General features: G+C 35.1%; 1 protein-coding gene across 4 annotated transcripts; it reads right to left on the bottom strand.

Moving 5' to 3' along the window:
- Positions 1-35: 35 nt before the first annotated feature.
- LOC118264028 (protein yellow) lies at positions 36-21957 on the bottom strand. 4 transcript variants are annotated; one of them, XM_035576342.2, is made up of 7 exons: positions 21624-21957; positions 8244-8492; positions 4989-5158; positions 2244-2408; positions 1828-1999; positions 1295-1476; positions 36-872 (listed from the first exon to the last, which is right to left on the bottom strand). In XM_035576342.2, the coding sequence occupies exons 2-7, from the start codon at positions 8458-8460 to the stop codon at positions 432-434; spliced, it is 1347 nt and encodes a 448-aa protein (XP_035432235.1). In that variant the 5' UTR covers positions 8461-8492; positions 21624-21957; the 3' UTR covers positions 36-431. The 4 variants fall into 4 exon arrangements, with proteins under 4 accessions (XP_035432235.1, XP_050560950.1, XP_050560949.1 ...); XM_050704993.1 differs by lacking the exon at positions 21624-21957 and adding an exon at positions 13844-13997; XM_050704992.1 differs by lacking the exon at positions 21624-21957 and adding an exon at positions 11286-11394.
- Positions 21958-22185: the final 228 nt, after the last annotated feature.

The following is a 22185-nucleotide window of genomic DNA, read 5'->3' as shown; positions in this document are numbered from 1 at the left end:
AAAGCGGGTATTATGACTACAACATATAATCAGAATAATGTTTAAAACGTATTATTATTTAATAATAAATTGGTTACATAACATAGGTAACTTAAATAACATTGAAATACTAACGGGACATTAGAATTTAAGAAATGACTTTGGTGTTCAAACATGTTAAAATATTTAAATCGTTTTACATAAAATAAAACACAATAAGCGCGTCTAGAAAACGTTCTATGCTAAGGTTTCAGTCGGTACCGATTGCGTGTCAGTTGTTAAATAAATTACATTAAGATGACACTTCACGGTTTCACCTGGCTACAACCGTAGCCTTAGTTATAAGAAAGGTCTGTGAACAAGTCATGATGACAACGTAGTAACTTAAATGTTTTATGGCTTATTATTTCTCACAAATTTCTTAAGCAATCGGTCGGACATGGCATTAATCTCTAGAGATACGACGCGCTGCCATATCTGTGCGGCCGATATGTGTGTCCGTCCGAAGACTTGTCCACGAGGTTCACATGATAGCCTTTTTGACCATTTGGGGAATTCTTGCACGGAGAGTTCGCTAAGATAATTGGGACTTTCTCAGCATGTATCCTGTAGTTTATTCTCTCTGATGTAATCGATCCTGTCATTATTCTTTGGAAACTCGATGTTAATACCCACAGCTCCTCTTCTCCTCTAGCGTTCAATACGATTTTTACACCACTTGCGAACTGTAGGGTTTCCCTATCGGCAGCTACTGTGTGGAAATTGTGAGAAGAGAATTCGGTGGCAGTATTCCAACACAGTATACTGGGTGGGTCCATGAGGCCGAAGTACATAATGCCGTTGCGGTCTATGGCTTCAGCTGCTGATTGTGATGAACGCTCTTTCGGGAATACCTGAAATGAATAGATAATATTTAATATTTTAAATCGAATCTCTTCGGTACGTGAGGTTTTTCTTCTCTTCGATACTTCGTACGACAATCGTAATCTTTGTATTAACCAAAAAGGCATTTTGATACAATTTTTTTTTTTTTTTTTTTTTTTATGTAAAAGAACGTTGCCCCACATTAAGATTTTCTCCTGTGTCGTGGGTGCGTTTACAAACATACAAGTACACATGCACATGACACCCAGACCCGAAACAACAATTTGTGGATCACACAAAGAGTTGCTCCGTGCGGGAATCGAACCCGCTACCCGTTGCGCGGCAGCCAGTTGCCCAGCCACCGCACCAACCGTGCAGTCTAATTGATTACTGTAATAAAAAAAATTAAACTCATTTTGTTAAATACAAAAATGTATAGACATTTACTTACATAAATTGCGTCCGGGTCAATGGTAGGGTCATGCATGTAAGAATTGTTCCTGAGGATCTTGGTGTTCACTACGTTCTCCGTGGTGGAAGCGAGCGAGTGGAAGTAGAGGAAGCGGTCTCTGCCATGGTGGTATGGGGAGAGAGCCATACCCAATACACCGTCCATCAGATCGAAGCTTTCCCCTGAAACAAATTGTCGATTTATTAAATGTTCCGAGAGTAGACGTAATTAGTTGGAAAACACAATTTCTTTATTGGTTTTTTACGAAATATGTCATGTACCACGGTGTTTGGCAAACCTTCAATAAACATGGTAAATAGTCCAGCAATAATTGTTACTAATAAAGTTAATGATCGTTTTTCATTTTACACATTTTGGGCTCAGTCAAATTACGCATAAATCTTTTAATAGACTGTCATTTTTATTGTAGGCATTTATAGGATAATAGGAAAATTGCTCGCCTTAATTAACTCATGATCGGTATAATAAAATAATGAAAAAAAAATATTCTATAGATCGATGTTATTACTAACCGTCAATTGTGAATGTTCCTCGAGATGGGAAGGGGTAGAAAAGTCGGTGTGTGGTGCGCCAGGCCTGGTCTCTCATCACATCGACCACTAGGACACTGTAGGCAGACACATCGGCTACATACACGTACGTGTTTGCGCAGTCACCAGGCCCACGGGGTCGCACGTCCACGATCTGTAAGTAATGTTACTTTAGACTCTGTCATATTGACGGTAAGGTATGTTTTGCAGTGAAATTTTATGTTTCTCTACTAGCTTTAAGTCACACCGGGGCTCATTTGCAGAAGCGTGAATTTAATTTGTCTTACAATAATCATTATTGAAATACAGTTTTTCGACAAATGAAAAAGGTATATTTTGGATCGATGATAAACGAAATAAAACCCAGAAGGTTGGTAATAAAGATGAAAATTACTTACAGGAGTGATATACAGGGATGATTCTACATAGTTGGAGGCGTTGACAACGTGGCGGTAGATGAGCTGGTCGGTTGTCAGGTCGAAGGCGAGCAGTTGAGGCGGACACACCTGCTTGTCTCCTATTTTACCGGCGTCCATCACCCAGAGCCGCTGACATTCATCAATCTGAAATTGGAATAAAAACATGTTTAGTATTGACATAATTTTTTTTTGATAACGTCACGCCTTTAATTCCCGAAAGGGAAGACAGAGGTGCACATTACAACACATAATGCCAATGTACACCCACATTTCACAATTTTGTAAGTCCCATGTGGTGAGCCTATTGCCATGTACCGGGCACATTTCCAGACTCCGTGCTACCACTGAGAAATTTTCAAAAAACCGAAAAACGGTCAGTAATACTTGGCCCGACCCGGGAATCGAACCCGAGACCCCTTGCCCGGCAGTCGCACTTGCAACCACTTGGCCAACGAGGCAGTATTATTGACATAAATAATTCATGTCGTTATAATAGATACAATTTTGTATCATCCTAATTTGACCACAAATAAGTTAATTTTAAACATCCGTTGAATCCGGGTCTATTGACCTGCGGAACCACTGGTGATGTCACTGTTTTGTTTGCTTTTTTGTACTTCTTAATGACTTTTAAAGGCAGAGTCACATCCTCCGTTTTTCCTAAGATGTGACTTGCCTGGGACATACTTAAGACCTAAAGAAAAACTATAAGTTGTTTGAACTTCTACATTATACGAGATTTAACTGTTTGTTTTGATATTGATGTATGTTGATCAAAAAAGTATTAATTGTTGATCAGAACGACATTGTGTCAATCCTTTGAATGAGTAAGTATTAGGTACCACCATCATCATTATCTTTTTCTAGATGTCCCTGGTAACAACCAGGAAGCAAGATGTTTAATCGTTATCAATAGCAATAATATTTCACAAAGGACCTTTGTCGCAAGATCGCCTGATACCAAGAAGCAGAAAAAACTACCATAATCACAATACCTACACAATTATAATGTTGAAATCATAAATCCCGTTTACAATAAAACACAATTATATTCTTGTACTCATCGCGTGTTTTAGACCTAGGCGCAGGTACATCCTATCCTGAGTTACCTAACTACAACCAGACTTACGTCAGATACGGAAATACAAAGTTATTCTTAGATGTTCTTCAGAGGACATCTGTACTTAGGTACAGTCTGACAAATTATTTGCTATACCATGGGTCTCCTCTTCTACACAAGATAGTCTAACCATAATGCCCACAGTTGACAGGTCTATTCTGCACAGAGCATTTTTTGAGGGTCCGGACTTAATTGTGTATCCAATGACTTCTTTCGCCTTGGATGAGGCGAGAGGGAGTATCAGACTTTTACTGATTAAAAACCACCCCGTTCCCACTCCTGCTTTTCGAGCCGAAGCCCCGGTAACACGCTAGGCAGTCCAAAGCTCCGGTTCTACATAGGGCCTAAATTAACTGGTATATTGGAGATTGCACTTTAAAAAAGCTTTATTACTGCTGCCCGGTCTTATTGTATATTTTATACATTATAACGAAGCCGTGTCGGCTTAGTAGTAGCCAACTAGTGGTTAGTGGTTACTGTCTCTGTACTAAATCGATCTTAATTTTCTTAGCTGCATACTAAACAATGTAGCTGGTTGTACCTATGCAATAAGACCCATAAACAGAGTCGTTAAGTAAACAAAGGCCATTGTTGATTATATTGAACTAGTATGAACATACAAGGTTTTCCCTTGGTCTTCAGTTCACGTGTTAATTACGAAAACTACATAACACTTAACATACCTAATTAAGATTATATTGGCGTGGTAACGTTTTCTGGACCGTTTGTTAATGAAAATTATATTTAGCGAATAAATACATATTTGACTCTATGTACGTAGGTATAATGGAGTAGGAACGGGGTGGTTTTTAGTCAGTAAGAGTCTGACACTCCCTCTCGCCTCGCCCAAGGGTATGCATTTAATGATTTTCCCCCTTAAAAAAAGGTATAGGTAACTACGTGGTCTACTACACCACGTCGTTGTTAAGTGCAGCAGAATTTAAAAGGTTAGTTTCTTTACAATGTTACTTATTTTTCACAAGAGGAATCTGATTTATGGTGAGGCAAGGTGACTTGATACTATAAATAGACATTTATGGGATGGCAAACGGTTTGAACTCAACCTATGATTATTCCTTAACATGCAATCAGACATAGTCAAGGTTTACACTGGTTATCATAGTGTCGGCAAAAAGCATACAAACCTATACAACGTTTTAGTCCCTGTTTTTAGACGGTGACGATTCAGTATGAAGCATATTAAATGCAGCGGATTTTCAATTACCAGGTGACACTATTTACGTTATGAAGTATCCAATTTATCGATAAATCATCGTTCTAGGCTTTGTGCTATACCCGTGTATATCGGTGGTCTATTGCATATTGCTATGCAATATGACGTACAATATAACAGACCACCACAGATGGGGCCCAGTAGGGCTGATGCCTGGTGTGGAGCTGTGGATTACCTAGCGTGTTACCGGGGATCCGGCTCGAAAAGCACGAGTAGGATCTGGGTGGTTTTTAGTCAGTAAGAGTCTGACACTCCCTCTCGCGTCACCCAAGACGCGAGAAGTCATTGGTTTACCCCTCAAAAAAAGCTTTGTGCTATGGCGAAAAAAAATCGTAGTTAAATTAGCTCCGTAAATACAATGTTTACTTACAGCAACTCTGAACACGGAGGTCATGCCGCCGCAGTTGAATCCCTGGTTGTCATGCCAGGAGTAGTCTGGGTAGGCGACAATCTTGCCGGTTTCATCCACGGTACCCAATGTGATCGGCCGACCTTCGTCGAACCTAGGGTTTGTCACGAAGATACGGGATGGATATGGGCCTGCAAATGAGAAAAGGATCTTATTAGATTTTTTATCATCGTAGTAATTCATTCAGTCGAGGCAACGTACTGGTATCGGGGTATTGATTAATAGATTAAACTTTACTGTTTGATAATAAGGTCGAAAATCGATTGGAGACATTGTGGATGCTCGATTAGGTTGACCCGCTAGAATCTGAACAATGAAATTAATTCTAAAGTGGATTTGCTAATGCTTGTGTTGGTAATATGCGTACCTGTTTACGCATTTTACGTAACGTAACTCCTTTTGAACTACATAATATTACGTGTGATTCATGAGTTCATCACCGAATCGAGCACAGTAAAAGTTTTCAGTTGTAACAGTTTGTGTTTACAGTTTACTATATAAGAGTAATTGAAACCACTCTTACTCGTAACTGACAAATAAAGGTTTAGTTTAAGTTTGATCTCAACCCGCGTCATCGAATTAGCCACACCTAAACGCTAAACGCATCTAAAAAAATAATCCGGTATAATCTTTTGTATTAAAATAAAACAAATGAAGATCTCATCCTCTAAGTCAGTCGTTTCAAGGCTAACAAGGTGCGGTCAGTATCATAAACACGGCAAATATTTAGTATTCAAATACATAATACTTATATTAGCTCTTAAAACATGTAACTTATATGGTTACGTTTTCGCGAAAAACTTGCTCTGGGTATTCAAAAAAAAAAATGCCTTCACAACGAGAATCTCGAGACTCTGTATCATGTTGTGCCGGATATAGCGTTTGATTGTCTGTGTCACGCGCACCTCAAAGAGCCATAGATGCGGGTTTACCGGGGTTCCGGCTCGAAAAGCAGTCGTAGGAACGGACTGTGTTTTAGTCCTCGCCCAAAGCGGGAGAAGTCATTGAAATATTTACCCCCCTCCCCCCAAAGGGTTTGATTGTCGAATTTTTTATTTAACTGGATTTAATATGTTTGCATCCATAGCTAACAGGTGAAAAGTGAGCTACACAGTAACTAAGTGTAGTGTAGGTATCTTTTCGCATAATATGTAGAATGCGTGATATTATACGCCGTTATACAAAGATCGCATATAAGATACATACGTCTGTACATACGTCATTGACCTAGCCCACGACTTGTCTTTTGTTTAATTAACAATGTTATGTCAACTCGTTTTCAAGCTGATCTTTTGAAGCAATCGCTATAAACATACCTACTTCAAAAAGGATTGAATGGGCCACAGTATAATGTTCTTTATAATTCAAGACACATTATAGCTTATTTTTAAGGGGGAAATCACTAATGTCTTTTCCCACCTTGGGCGAGGCGAGAGAGAGTGTCCGACTCTTCCTAAATTACCACCCTGTTCTTGCTCCTGCTTTTCGAGTCGGAGACCCGGTAAACCCGCTAGGTAGTCTGCAGCTCAGACATTATAGCTACAGAATAAACAAATGATATATTACACTTTAATATATCTCACCTAACTTAAAGCCGAGAGAACCTTAATAACCCACAGTAATAACATGTAATTTACGAGTCAGTGTAAAACCACATAAACACAAGCATTCTTGCATACTTTTTGCGTTGCGATGGTAAAAAACGAAAATCCCCCGTACTTATCAGCCAATGAACTACTGCTAAAAAAACGTTACGGGTTAACGAGCACCTATTACAACCGTTTAAAAACTAACAGTCATTCTTGTTTCCGAAACAAAATTGTGCTAAATATTCCCATGATTATCACTATAAGTAACATCTTTACATTACATATTCCTCGTATGGGTAGGTAGAGGTGGATATCAATTCAATGTATTTTTCACCAGTAACGTTTTTAAAGGGTGTTTTTCCACCAGAGATGTGCTATGTAGCTATACTGTGATGATGTAAAAGCTGAACTGTGAAACTATGTGACCGTTTCTGCTGATACTAAGCTATGTAGCTGTGCGAGTAAGAGAAAGTAGCTGGACGAAGAAGACCATACCACGCATCCAAAACACACATCTTTCCATATAAAAAACATATCTTAGTTGAACCAGTGCTAAGCCATGTGCACCAATAAATATGATTGCTGTAAGCCAAAAGCATCCACAGCAGCGTAGTATAGCACATCTCAAGTAGAAAGCAACTTTACAGTGTTTTTTTTTTTGTAAACAACTGAAGATTATATTGTCATACTATTGATGAGACTTATGTCCCAGATTTGGACAGCAACTGGGTGATAGCAAAGGTAAGGTAAATTCTGTTGGCAAACCTCTTCAATTTCATTGAAAAGGAGACATTTCGTAAGTTGTATCTTATTTTAGTTTGAACCGTTGCCTCACTGGTAGTAACTGCATGTGGGTGTCGCTTTACCAATTAACATCATATTGGTTTTGTTTCCACATGTACCTTACTACTATTGTTATAAAGACGACAGATTTTATTGTTTGTGTATTAAGTACTTTGCAGGCTCTGAAACTACTAGAATTTATTTGAAAAATACTTTCAGCTTACTTTTTAAGGAGTTACTTTAAAAAGAGAGATCTCTTAAATTCCACACAGGACAAGCCGCATGCGGAAGCTAGTCACCTAATGTTTAATATAAGTTCAATCACAAGTGAATGCTATTAGACTCCAATTTCACTAGCGTGACAATAAAATTTAAATTACTTCTTGCGGTCAGAGAAATCGAAGCGAATAGCGAATACATAAAGCCTTTTGTCTACGCATATATTGGACCAGGGGAGTGACAAGTTGTTACACTAAACAATGTAAATGGTGCTAACAGTAAATAGATAATTCCTTTTAGAGTAAAACGTGAACACAGTATGTCAATAGTATTCATGTTGTTTAAAATCTACAGCTTTTAATGAGTTAGTTAAACTTGGTTACTCTTAAACACACATATTATAGTTAGATTACGTATTAGTATAATGTATGATGGGACTGGCATACACGTTCGTGTAAAAGTCCCAAAAAATAAATAAAGAGGAAAACACACACACACACACATGTATGAGAGTTTTTATCGTTGTCGATAAGTCACATCATCATACACTTGTTCCATTCCTATTAACGATTTATAGGTCAACTTGGCTAAGATTGCCATCTACTTACTCATTCATGTAACATACCTTGCCTATGATGCACATCGACGTCTATGGGCACAGACATTCCAGGTACATAGTAGCGCTTTTCAATAGCTATTTGTTTGGCTTCTTCGCTGGGGAACACGAAGTCCAGTTCTGCCCATTGTCTCACCACTCGCAGGTCAGACTTGGCACCCAGCCCGGGCCAGCAACATGCCAGGCAGTAGGATAACAAGAAAAACCTCTCGATTCCTTGCGACATTTCCAATTTGAAAGTGTCCAGCAAATGGGGATCTGAAGGACAAAAATGATAAGTTTTTAAGTATCCATAGAAAAAGATAATTCTTCTCTTACCGGTTCCACGACATTTATTTTTTATATAAACAACAATCGAATTGATTTTATAAATAGTTTCGAGACTCGTGGATGTATGTTGCTTGGGACGACCTTTAATACGGACGAAATATTTAATACTGTAAACAAGTGAATAATATTTATACATATACATAAACATTATTCGCTTATTTGTGCTGTTTCACTAAATTAATTATTTTTAAATTTAATAATAGGCCTAAAATACTTATAAAAGAGGACCGTATATAGAAAAATACTTTTCAATACTGAATTAAATCTACAATTATGGTTCAGAGCACTATTACTTAACCCTACAATGTATCGATGTGATCATGCTTGTGTAACACAGTATAATATGATTCAAAGCAAAAAAAAAAGCGTGAACTTTCATATAAAAGGTATGATGACAGACTATTTGTTTTGTCATAGAAAACTATAGAATTCTACATACATATAGTTCAACTCAAATGAAGCGTATATATCGCCAAATATTTCGCCGGGCATAACAAATTTAGGCTCACACGGGTAAAATAGAATCCCCATCATATTTTACAGCTTATCTAGAAATATATATTCTGTTTTAAATCTTATACCAATTAGATGTAAAATAATAAAGTTACTCAAGAAATTAAATGATATTATACATTCTCAATCGCACTTCCTCGTAAGCAATGCATTTGTGGTAACCACAGCTTCAGTAGAAAGTGCAAAAAGAATGAACGTTTGTTCCTCAAAGAGCACAACTAAATAACAGCTAATTAACGAAGTTATTACCATATTGACTCAACAAAACACCGCAGTACTCCTCACGTTCGAAAAACCCAACCATGGTTACTGGTTTCACATAAATACAAAATATCACCAACAATATTAATTGTCCACTAACAAAACACAGTTTTTGAAACCCCATTCACAACACTTTGTATTTTAATATTTTTCACATTAAATTATTTAACCTTGTCAAATATTGCATAGATATCTAAAATTAATTAGTATTCAGGAAAACCTCTGTCGATATGCACTGGTATTAATAAATTATTTCACAGTTCACATTATTTATTAAAATTACTATCTTATTAGTATAGGTATTAGGTGTATATTGCAATAGTAAATTATCTCGTTGTAAGGAAATATAATGAAAGTCACGCGAACGAAATGGAGTTTACATCGCGGGACGTCTGTCGCTACTCTTTTTTCATTCAAAACTGAGTCTCGATGGGCACTGATAGGTGCTGACCGCTTTATGGGCCATGTAGGATATTCCATACATTCTCTAGACGCTCCGCATAAATCACTGATTCATAATATACGGTACACACGAAAGAACCGGCTTATTACTGCAGGTGGCAGACGTCGATGCGCCCATGCAAGAATCAAAATGAATAAAAATCCAATTTATTAGTCTTTTTTTCTATATATCCCTCTGATACGAGTGTGGACCATAAATTAACTTGAGAAAGAAATAAAATTTACAGGAATATTAAAAACCCATTAGCCCAATAACATACTCAGATATATTTTAACACTATTATACAGCAATTGTATGTTATCTTCATCTCTATCATCCATTAATATTTCAGAACGAAATTATATCGATATCCAATTCACGCAAAGGGCTCACTAAAGCTCGCCGGCATCATTAAGAAATAAATCATAAAACACAATAATTGTCTTCTAACGAAACAGACTTTTTAAATTGTAATAATATGAACTGTAGTTACAAAATATTATTTCTTACACTGGTTATGAAAATTATTGCACTAATATTAAACTTAACACACTAATTTGTACCGATAGCGATGAGACACTACTAAGAAATGAAACCACGGAGAGCAGTGCAGGCTGGAAATACGATAATGTAAGGAAAACCTCTATGGTGGAAAGTAGATGCACTATTCTTCAACTGCGGAAAATTACTTGACCTTTTCTTTGAATAAATTAGAGCTTGGATCTCACGCAAAACCGATATCGTACTTTATAAACTAAGTACGTTATGTTCCTGTTATTTATACCAGCTACAGATTAATTGAAATCCTTGATTATCAATAGGATTATGTGAAACATCCTTATATACAATAACCTAGTAATTACCTCATCTAAATTATTAGTGTCATTGAGAATGTTATTGAATTATCCTGTCCGAGGTTGCGCAGGTTGATTGGTTAAGAACATTACATAGTTCACATATGTACATAAGATTAATATTGTCATCAAATAACGTACAAAGGTTAGTTGGAAATAGATTGAAACAAAGAGTATTGAGGATAATGTGATAGATGTGACATAGTAGTAAATATTGATTCATGCTTAGCATAGTGACTGGGCAATCAGCTGCGCTATGAATTACTGACGGGTTCGATGGCCGCATAGAGTAAATATCTGTGTATAATGCGTTTTTTAAACGGTAATACAGAGCTATTTTATTTACTTTTAAATAAACACATTGTTGTATGAAGCCGAAATTAATACTCATGTGTTTAAATTGCATATACATATTTCATTTAATTTATTGTGTTTCGTGAAGGATCTTTTAATTAAATTGATAACCATGTAAGTTTCAGAAAAAGGATTTTATGTTAAATGTATTAATTTCACACAAGAAATAACGCAGCATCTTTGAATTTTATGTTTTGTTGGGGCTGTGGTAAATTAATTACCCGATCTATCTACGATTACTATGCATATAAGGAAGCTTTTATAAAGTAGTAAATAAAGTTCACATTAGTACGTTACCTGTGTAAGATTTTGTCTCATTTTGTATATGTTCCTTGTACAAAGCAGCGTTTCTATTTGCCCACTTCTCACAATATTTCGTACTAAAACCCATTATTGTACAAAAACTAAATAAACGGAATAGATCACTGTGAAGCACTACACGCAAATTATTAACTGATCTTGTGGTGTCGGTTGCGGGCCAGCTCTTGAATACTGTAAAATATTGCGACACGAGATATCCGTTGCAACTCTTTACAAATAATTGAGATACAGTTGCTGTTTAATTTATTTTGGTCGGCCTCGAACGATGCGCCTGCCCTTATGAACATTTAACACTCTCGCGCACGTGGCGGCAACAATTTTTAACTGCGCTCTTTCTACAAAAACAGGTGTTACCCTTATCCGTTTCTAATCACACCGATTAAGTATTTAATACTGAATATTGTTGGTTCCAACCGACCGACCTTCCTAATTGAAGAAAATAGTTTTAATGTGATCGGGAAACTAGAATATCCACCAATCGCTAAATACGTGCCCTTACATCGGTACGAAATATAATTGAATGCTTACATTGTGCACGTTTGCAGTAAAAAAGTTTAAGAAAAAATGGACAATGGCACCTTTTGACCCTGTGGCATTGAGTGAAAATAACTCTATTTTAATTTAATTTGTACTTAACACTTTTGTTGTTGACCAATTATTTCCTGTTTGTGTATGCTCGCAAATTGTGTCTATCTAGAAACTTCTGTATAATCGTTAATTCACATATTTACATGTATGTAGAACATAAGTCATCATCATAAAACAAGACCGGTCCCGTCCACCTAACGGCAAGGGCAAAAAGCCAATTGCCAAGTCAACAATGTCATAATTATGTATATTTGTACGAACGAAATATTAAAGACTATACTTATATCTTCTGTTACACACTAAATTAGTTGTAAATTATTACTATATGTTTTCTACATTCCGTTCCATTTGTAATGAGCATATTCAACGAATATCAAGCAATCAATTTATAAACAACATCTAACAATACTATGTGTATAAAACTACCAAAAATCGTAGTTGCCATCATCTAGTATTTAATAACATCCCTATTACGAAACAATACAATAATAAATATATTGCAATTATAAAAGTTAAGTTCTTAAATCCGAAGAAACTACAATTCTCCGCCAGATAAACCCGCAACACCTCGTACGGCAGTCGCGCTAGTGACCACTTAATCGATACAATCGATACAGAATCATTCATGAATTCCGATTATGATGTAATCCGTATATTTTATGTAAAGCTGAACTACTCGATTTACTTGCATTCATTCGGATTTAACAGCTGTCATACCGTGCAGCATTCATGGGGCTGCCCCATAGAGTTCACCTCCAAACCGCTTTCACTAATCATTGTCTTTTTTGTCTTTTTCTAGATTGTCGCTTCTGTATCTAATTGCTCCTTTTTACTTCCGTATTCTATGGTAAAATTTTAGAATTGTTTTATGTTGTTACTCGACTTTAGGAATTTCTTCAATTAATAAATACAATAGTAGTTGAATAGGCAAACTTTAGAGGCGACAGACGGTAAGGCAGGTATATATTTTTTTAAACGATGCCAATTTTTTTTTTATCATTCCTCACTCTATGAATTTTTGGATCTAACAAAGATTTGCTCTGTGCGGGTATCGAGCCCGCTACACGTTGCGTGACAGGTTGTCCAGCCTCCGCGTCAACCGTGGCGTCGAATTGTTATCACTGTTCCCTATTTCCGCGGGTATCATTATATTCAAGAGGCGCACGTGGACAGAAACTAGGTAGCTATGACAACAAATGTAATTCCAAAGTAAATCGAATAGATGAGTTTATCTAGCAGAGCCAAAATTACGACAACTGTTTTGCGTTTTTTGAACAACAAGTTGCTATCGGAAATTGGGGCAATGTAAATAAAAGTAAGGCATTTACTTTATTTACATTGCCCGTTGCTAATTGCTTCCGACTATGCTCTTCATTTAGTTAAATTCCGTTAAATAAACTACAAATATTCATAAAAGAAACTTAATTGGATATATATTAAGCGTTTAAATTTTATCATTTACACTTAACTTACTTTAGATACTTAATATTGTTATCAATATTGTAGAAAATGCCTTCAATTGGCATGTTTATGTTTTTATTTTTAGTATTTAACTTCATAGAGAAATTAAATTAAAATGAAACTAGCTCTTCTACTAGTTAAGACCTAATCTTAACTAGTAGAAGAGCTAGTTTCTTTAAATTAAATTAAAATGATAACTTTTATCTTAATGTGTATGCAAATATCTGCAAATGTTGGAGTTTTAGACGAATAGTTACACTATTAAACTATTTATTTTTCTTTCGAAGAATATGCGTTAAATCTTCATTAACTTTATTATGAAAGCCCGTCACCGTCGTCAAGGTTGAAATAGTAACAAAAATAAATCGACCATTAAGAACTTCGAATGAACTCTTAGGACGATTTACAAAAATATTCAAATTGTCTTAATATGTGCGCAGATAACGGAATACACTAGTCCGGTTTATGTTCATAGGATCACTGACCTTATCAAACGCTATGGTAACCTTTTTTTGATAATGACTTCTCTGCTTTCTAAAACGGTGTTACAGTAGGCTTAGCCTCTAAAAAAACTTCAATTTTTCCGGCGATTCGTTTCACTGATCTCGTGATTAACAGATAGATAGAGAAAAGCTTTGGATTCACTCAACCATACTTCTTAGGATAAATTATTAAACACTCACCACGGAAAACGATACACTAATGAATACTTTCAAACTCCCGACGGCTTATGTACTGTCAATAATGATAAACTTATCAATAAGTAATCACTTAATGTAGTACCGTACTGAATGAATATATTTAAATTAGTTAAACAAACGTTGCTGACATACTTGACAGAAATAAATATAACCGAAAATATTTGTGAATGTGATACTAATAATAGTAGCCTACTTCGATGCTAGATAATATTTAAATTGTGTAATTATCTAATTAGTCTAGCACGTATGGGAGACCATGTTTCAGCACTGATGAACCGGCTCGACAGGATTGATACTACGGCCTCACAGAAAACTGATGTGAAATAGCGCTTGCGTTGTATCACAATAAACTGTACAAGTAATTAATCTAGGATACTTAAATAACTCTATATTGATGAAATAAAGTTATCCCAACTATCCTTCTTAATTACTCGCATCACGCGTGAACGGCTGGGCCGATTTTGCTAATTGTTTTTGAAGAAATAGAGATCTTAGTGACACTGTGAGCGTGGAAAGGAGATGCATATAAATAAATGAGCTATTTACACCACAGAAAAGAGAAGAAGATTGACACTGACTTGCCACATAAAATAATGGGATTAATAACTTACATTTCTACGGAAATAAGGAACATATTATAAGCAACTACTTATCACTTAAACGGAAAACTTAAATTATATATATTAGTACTCGTATTATCTTAACATGTACAGCAAACAGGTTACTGTATCTAAACGACTCTTTAGTGATATGTTCATTCATTAATAAATTAAAGCTGATTACTGAACAGTAAGGTGTAAAACATGACACAAATAGAGCAAAGGTATTTGTACTTAAAAATGAACGGACGCGCGGTCTTTTTCACGAGTATAGGTTCTTTAAAAATAGAGTCAACTTTTTTTTATAATGGCTTTAGTGTTGATAGTGGTGAAGGTCAGGATCTTGAAGCAAATACAAAGAGGAGATGACATAACTGGATTTCCCTTTAACATAATGTGTGACACTTTACGGGGAGCGCGGTACGTTACAATCCACGCCCATCTCTATTTTCCATCTAGCGGTCCCATACTACAAAAACGTAGCCAATTGTCCACATTTTTTATGTTCTGAACGCTTATAATCTATGTAAACGTTTTTACTTATGAATTCATTGGGCAGCGTCGTTTTTTGTGACAGTGCGCAATGTAAAAACATTATGGCATCTCCTCTTTGTACGTGCTTCGTGGTCATTTTTTTTTTTTTTTTGAGGGGGAAAATCATCCAATGACTTCTCCCGCCTTGGGTGAGCCGGGAGGGAGTGTCAGACTCTTACTGACTAAAAAACCACCCCGTTCCTTCTCCTGCTTTGAGCCGGAGCCCCGGTAACCTTTTACGTTGTCCGCAGCACTCTTCTCTTTGTACATGCTTCGTGGTCAGGATAACTTTTTCAATCATCCTATGACTTCTCCTTAGGCTACGTGCTACGATTACCATCAAGCAGACTGTCACTGATTATAATGTAAGTATAAAGCGTCATCCCCACTAGGAACATTTTCCGAGCAACATGTGAACCCGGAGACGTCGTGCGATGGCGACGACATCGCCGCGATATTGTTGACTGTGCGACAAAGAACAGTTTCATGTCGCTCGACAAATTTAATGTTCCTAGTGAAGATGAGGCTTAAGAATATAGATTTGGAAACAAAAGAATTCAATTAAATGCTCAAGAATCAGAAACTTTGTTGTTTGGTAAATCCGTTATTAACTGTACAAATTATAAATAAATATGCATACAATGTAATCCAAAAAGCTAATTACTCTAATTAGCATAAATATACAAAAGTAACTGATTGCAACAATTAAAATTTTGCAACTTGCATAATGATGAAAATTAAATAAATACGTATGTATAAATAATGTTTGAATTTTGTATTATTGAATGGATTTTTTCTATCGTTTAGTTGTTTTTTACCTATCTACTGCATATTTAATTTATTATTTTTTCTTTAGTACATTTGCTATAAACAGTTCCTATGTGCGCTTAATATTTTGTTTTTATTTATTTTACTCTTTATGTACATTATACAAAGGTGGACTTTGGTCTTTAATATTATGATCAATATTACCTAACATCTATGAAACAATAAGTTTTACTATTCAACAGTTAATTATACTAATAGTGGCTAGCTCCATTTAGAAGCAAAAAAGTAAGATTTTGCACCTAATTACAATCTCTAAATCATTCAAATTGATTTTAAAATATAGCCTAATAAGGATATCCTGCTGTGCACAATCCTTTCTCGACTAGCAAACAATAGTGACGAAATAGGAGTTTAATACATAATTCTCTCATTAATAACACTTAAAAAGAAACTCCAATCAGTCAGAGTTGAACAAGAAATATTGAAATTCAAATGGAATTAAAAGAAACGGTCTTGGGTGGCACAATTTAACCATTTAAACGGCGATAATTGTACTTCGTTTGGTTTATTTTGTTATAAATCGATGCAAGTGACGTAAGCTCGACCTACTGAATACAATCTATTACAGATAACATTTATGTACAGTATCTTTTATCTGGAAAAAGGAAATGAGTAATTAAAACAAATAAATAAAAGGATACGTTCGTTTCGTCTTGTTACGCAACCTTTAAAATATGGTCCGTCTGGTTTAAGTGGTGCTATCGTAATAAGTAGTGTGTATTTACATTAAATTGACTGTGTGTGAACAAATGCAACACCTGATGTATCACACACACACACACACACAAGTGCGTTGCAGACCATGTAGGGAAAATAAATAATTGAGCAAAAAGAACAATTATTTTCAAGAACTGATTGTCTGACGTGTCTTCTACTTCTAACACTTATTTTTTTATTCTTGAATGGCAACCGAGTCTCCAATATAGTGTTGTCAACTATACTGCCAGTGTCATTTCTAACATTTATTTTCCGCCCTAATGGTATCTTGACGTCAATGCGTTCCATGTATTGTTTAATTTGAACGCAAAGTTTATTACTTCTCATTTGAACTATTATTCATGGTTTTGAATGTAATTGTTTTGTAGATAACATGAAGTTTTTATACCCAGTACATAACAATGGCACTACAAATTGATTACCATGAAAGGATAATGATATTATGATAGATTTTTAAATAGTCTACCTCGAAGAGCACGTTAGTCGTTTCGTTCCAGTTAGACAAACCATAACATACCCCTTTTAATCTCCGAAGATATGAAGGCGCTGGTGCCAACGTACAATGTAACACCCAATATGCATGAGTCCCTAACAGCGGGCAAAATTACTTCTTTCTATCATATACTACTACCAAATAATGATAATTGTCGAAAAATCAATTCTTAACGTGTGTCAGTGCATAGACACTTGAGCCCTAGTTCAGTAGCCCTTATACGATAGTTATCAAAATGATTCGTGCTTGCGACATTTAGTTGCATTTACATTCGGTAGGGGCACTGTTCAAATCTCATAGAAAATTCTTGCGATTGCGATACGAATACGTTCTCGATAGCTTTCGTACTTAGTACTCAGCATCTGCTTTTACGATCAGCCGTCCAACCAGACAGAGCCCTGATTTTGTAATACCTACTACATTTTGTACATATATTTTTTATACGACATCCTGATAGATAAAACTTCAAAATGGATAATATAATAGCTAATACTGACATCATAGTAAATAATAATTAGGTACAACCATCAACAGACAGACAGCTGGTCGGACACGTGACGACCGCAGCGGTGTTTTGTATCATCGTTTTTTCTTATCATACGAGTAAGTACCTACCTAACCAGTATCATTGTTGTAGATTTTAAACTTCGAACTTTTTGGTTGTTTTGCGTTTAATCTTAAAAGGATTAATTTTATTTATTTTTTTTGGAATTATGTAATTGTGAGATTAGGTTTGGGCCTATATTATATGAAAATTTACAATAAAACTCTATTACATAGATCTTATAACAAAACTGGTGAAAAGTGAGTGTAACATAATACATTTGCACCCTCGCCTTAGAAATAAAATAAGAGGCCTTTGTTATAATATTTGCGATTTATCCACAACATCACATATAATTATCTTGTAAAAAAAACTGGTCTCATGTTATGTTTCCAAAGAACTAATAATAAAAACTAACGCATAATTACCCATAAAGTATCGACATACATAAATACATAATCGATAAAAATATAAACACGATAATTCTTTGTTTATTGATCAATTAACCAGACGTAAATGATATTTTATTGTGTCCTGTCTGTTTTTCCGCGTTCCCATATTTTGATTAGATAGGCAAGCGATATATCATTTATTTAACCATTTGCATTACAAAGTGTAGTGTAAATAGGGCGTATATTATTATGTGAAACTAGCTTCAGCCAGTGGCTTCAGCCAGCGTTCCCATGTGACATAAAGTATTCTATCACTCAAGTCAGCTCACCCTGTCTGCATACCAAATTACATTAAAATCAGTTCTGTAGTTTCAGCGTGTATAACGGACAAACATCCAAACAAATAAATTTAAACATTTAGACTATTTGTGTGATATGCGTATTAAGTTTAAACTTCAGCACATGGTTACATGGCTTGCTAGACAAGCATAGAGTGATCATATTTATAAGGGCATAGAAAGCAATATTACCTTAATCTTCTCTGTAGTTGAATTACTTATTGGCAAGGGGAAATATACATATATATAATCCACAAAACATTATATTATATGTCTGTGTTTGTAAACAACCAATGATACAGGAAAAATCTTACGCGGAGTAAAAATAGAAATGACAAGATTTTTTTTCGATGAAACCACTTCCAACCTCTCAAGCCATGAACGATCATCAAATTATCATGGCAATATTGTAATTTTTTGCATTTTTTACTATTTATATACTCCAATCTATTTTTGTTTGCAACTTACTACATCCACTGCTTACTTATCAATGTTAATCAAGCTCAAAATTATTAAATGTTAACTTCTTAAATAGATACTTTATTTACAAACCTCAAAGGGCCCAAGACCTTTCCAACAAATGCAAAACCGCAGAAATCGCTTCGTGCGTTCTGGAGTTATAGCATCAGGAAGGAAAACCCGACTTATTTTTATATTAAACTAGCAAACCCGGCGAACTTCGTTTCGCCACCAATGACTTTCCCTGTTTTCCTGCTTTTCTCTTGAATTTTTCCTGAATTTTCTTTGCTATAAACCTCACGGAGCCCGAGACCTTTCCAACGAATGTAAAACCGTGGAAATCGGTTCATGCGTTTTGGAGTTATAGCGTCAGGAAGGAAAACCCGACTTATTTTTATATTAAACTAGCAAACCCGGCGAACTTCGTTTCGCCACCAATGACTTTCCCTGTTTTCCTGCTTTTTTCTTGAATTTTTCCTGAATTTTCTTTGCTATAAACCTCACGGAGCCCGAGACCTTTCCAACGAATGTAAAACCGTGGAAATCGGTTCATGCGTTTTGGAGTTATAGCGTCAGGAAGGAAATCCCGACTTATTTTTATATAATAGATAATCATGATATTTGTATGTCTTCACCAGTGCTAGCAAATGGGTAGTAACAAGTCAAATCTTCAGTGGAAGTGCAGTGGAAAATATTATGTAAGTTAATTTGGTAAATACTCTAACAAAAACTGATCACTAATTTCCCATAATTGCTTAATTGAAAACTTCATGCAGTTAATACTAAGATTACATTTTATTACTGAGAAATTCTAGTTGATTTGAGGAGCAGAGATAATGGTTAACTACTTGCTAAATGGTAGTACCTATCTATTATTTTAGTGATTAGTATTCTGGGTTCAGAAAATGTGTTTAAAATTTTAAGGGAACCTTTCTTAAAAATGTAGGTACAGAACCCTGGTACTGTTGCGAAATCGCTAGGGATTTGCATATTAGCACATATATTAAAGTACTATGGCTCTGCGAAAAATACTTAATGGATAAGATTTCGGTACATTCAAATGAGATTGGATACTTCTAATGAAAAAAACAATATGTAATATTCAAATTAACAGATACGTCAATAATATACCCATATTTCCAAAGACGGTGTATTATTTATCGCCCGATGATGTACCCATGAATTTAAGAAGACAGGGATCGGGAATAGGTGTAGTGTGGTCAGAAGTCAGTAGATAATATACATAGAGATAATAGAGGTAACTGGCGTACGTGCCAGAGATAGAAACTAAGGAAGTATCTGTGTAAGAAAGAATCATAGGGTCTAGGAAATACTGTGATTTCTGCGTAGACCAACTCCACGTGTCATTTTTTTCAAAAGACCTACTGAAAATTTCAATGCAGAACAAAACTGTATCAATTGGTTATATTTAATAAAACATGATATTTAAATTGCGTTACCAAAAAAATCTGTGGTATTAGGATTAGTGTATAAAATTTTGTTGAGTCATTGTGGTTGTTAAATCGTTATTTCAATGAAGATTTGATTAGGATCATTGAACTTATTGATACAACTGTTTCAAATACCTAAGTTACAATGTTGACATGCTAAATTATTAATTAGATATAATTAATAATTATGCTAAAGGTATTTTCAACCGCACAATTAAATAAATAAGTAGGAACAAATCATATTAAGAAACAGTAATGTCAATTAATGATCTTTCTTTATGATAATTACTTCGCAATTTATTTTATTCCATTTTTAAGGGCCTGTTTCACAATAGCCGCTATGTCCCAGATAAATTTGAATTAAGATCGTAATTTGTATGACCTATCTGTCACATAAGTTTATCGGTTACTTTTATGAAGGTGGTAAAAGAAGCGCTTAATCATTTTAATGTAATGGGTACTTTAGTATATGTAAAAACTAATTTGTACCTATGAAAATATAATTTATTATTATAGTCTCCTTAATTTTATCAGGAAGGGAGTTATTTTGTTTTAATCGGGTACTGTGTAAGCATTTTTTGTGGGGGAAAAATCATCCAATGGCTTCTCCCGCCTTGTGTGAGCTGAGAAGGAGTGTCAGACTCTTACTGACTGAAAATGGAGCCCCGGTAAGCAGTCCCCAGCCTTTGTTCAAAAAATACATTACAAAAAATATTCTAATAAACAATCTGATCGGCAAATATGGAAAGAATTCATCCTAAATAAATAAATATTGAAAACCTGTTATCAAATGTCAATCAGTACTTGCTTACCTATACATACTTGATATCATTTACAAACATTCGGTGATTATGTACATATACGTAATACATATTAGTAGGTATTTGAACGTGATGTTAATGTCATCATATTGTATGTACCATACTATTGACAAAGTCACCCAAAATAATTGGTTATTCGAAACAACATAATATCATCCAAATATTCAATACCTATCGGAATACTGAACAATGCTACAGATAGCAACAAAATATTAATTGGTTGAACTTTAGTATTATTTTGCATATTAAGAAAAATAACTGTGTTTTTATATATATATAAAAAACGCGCTAATCGTTCAAAATCAAAAACACAACGATTATAAAATTGGATTTCTGACAAAAAACTATTAAATTAAAATGTTTCCATTTGATTCTTAAGTTCACATACCTTAATCAAAAAGCCGGTAACCTCGCTTCTTTGGTGTTAAATAATAATAATTATGGTGTTATAATAATTTTACGTATGCGGGTGTCTCTCGCGAGAGACGAGCGTGTACTGTTGCGAAAGCCGTCAAAATGCTATAAATAATAGCCGTGAATTGTATTTGGCCGGAAATTTTCTGATGGCGTCTTCGATTCTTCCTCCCTGTAGTTCGTAGTACAACGCGGCTCGCGAGTAAAGCCGCCCGTCCCTTCGAAGATCGTACTATCACTTAACACGCTTCACTTCACTGTAGAAACACTTTGGTACTGGCATCAGTCTTTTCTCTACGATTTTCATTCGAATCTTAATTATTTAGACATTTTTAAGCGATTAAGATTTTGTTTAATAGTAAGTTTTTATTTTATGAAATTCAAATTTAATACTTAAGTTTCTACTAAATCATACTCGCTTCTATCGACGAATGAATTAGAATTAAATAAAATAACACAGAAATCACGAAACAATACGATATTTAATGTGACCACAAACGTGTTGAAACGCAATTTGCCTAAATAGCTGGCTTTGC

The sequence above is a fragment of the Spodoptera frugiperda genome, chromosome 26 (assembly GCF_023101765.2).
Source record: "Spodoptera frugiperda isolate SF20-4 chromosome 26, AGI-APGP_CSIRO_Sfru_2.0, whole genome shotgun sequence".
Lineage (NCBI taxonomy): Eukaryota > Metazoa > Arthropoda > Insecta > Lepidoptera > Noctuidae > Spodoptera > Spodoptera frugiperda.
The sequence above is the reverse complement of the archived record's forward strand: the minus strand, read 5'-3'. Positions and strand labels throughout refer to the sequence as shown.

Coding starts and splice junctions, on each gene's coding strand:
- LOC118264028 (XM_035576341.2), bottom strand. CDS start 9,462: ATGGGGTTTCAAAAACTGTGTTTTGTTAGTGGACAATTAATATTGTTG. Junction 8,493..9,326: donor TGTTTTGTTGAGTCAATATG/GTAATAACTTCG, acceptor TTTGTCCTTCAG/ATCCCCATTTGCTGGACACT. Junction 5,159..8,243: donor CGATGTGCATCATAGGCAAG/GTATGTTACATG, acceptor TCTCATTTGCAG/GCCCATATCCATCCCGTATC.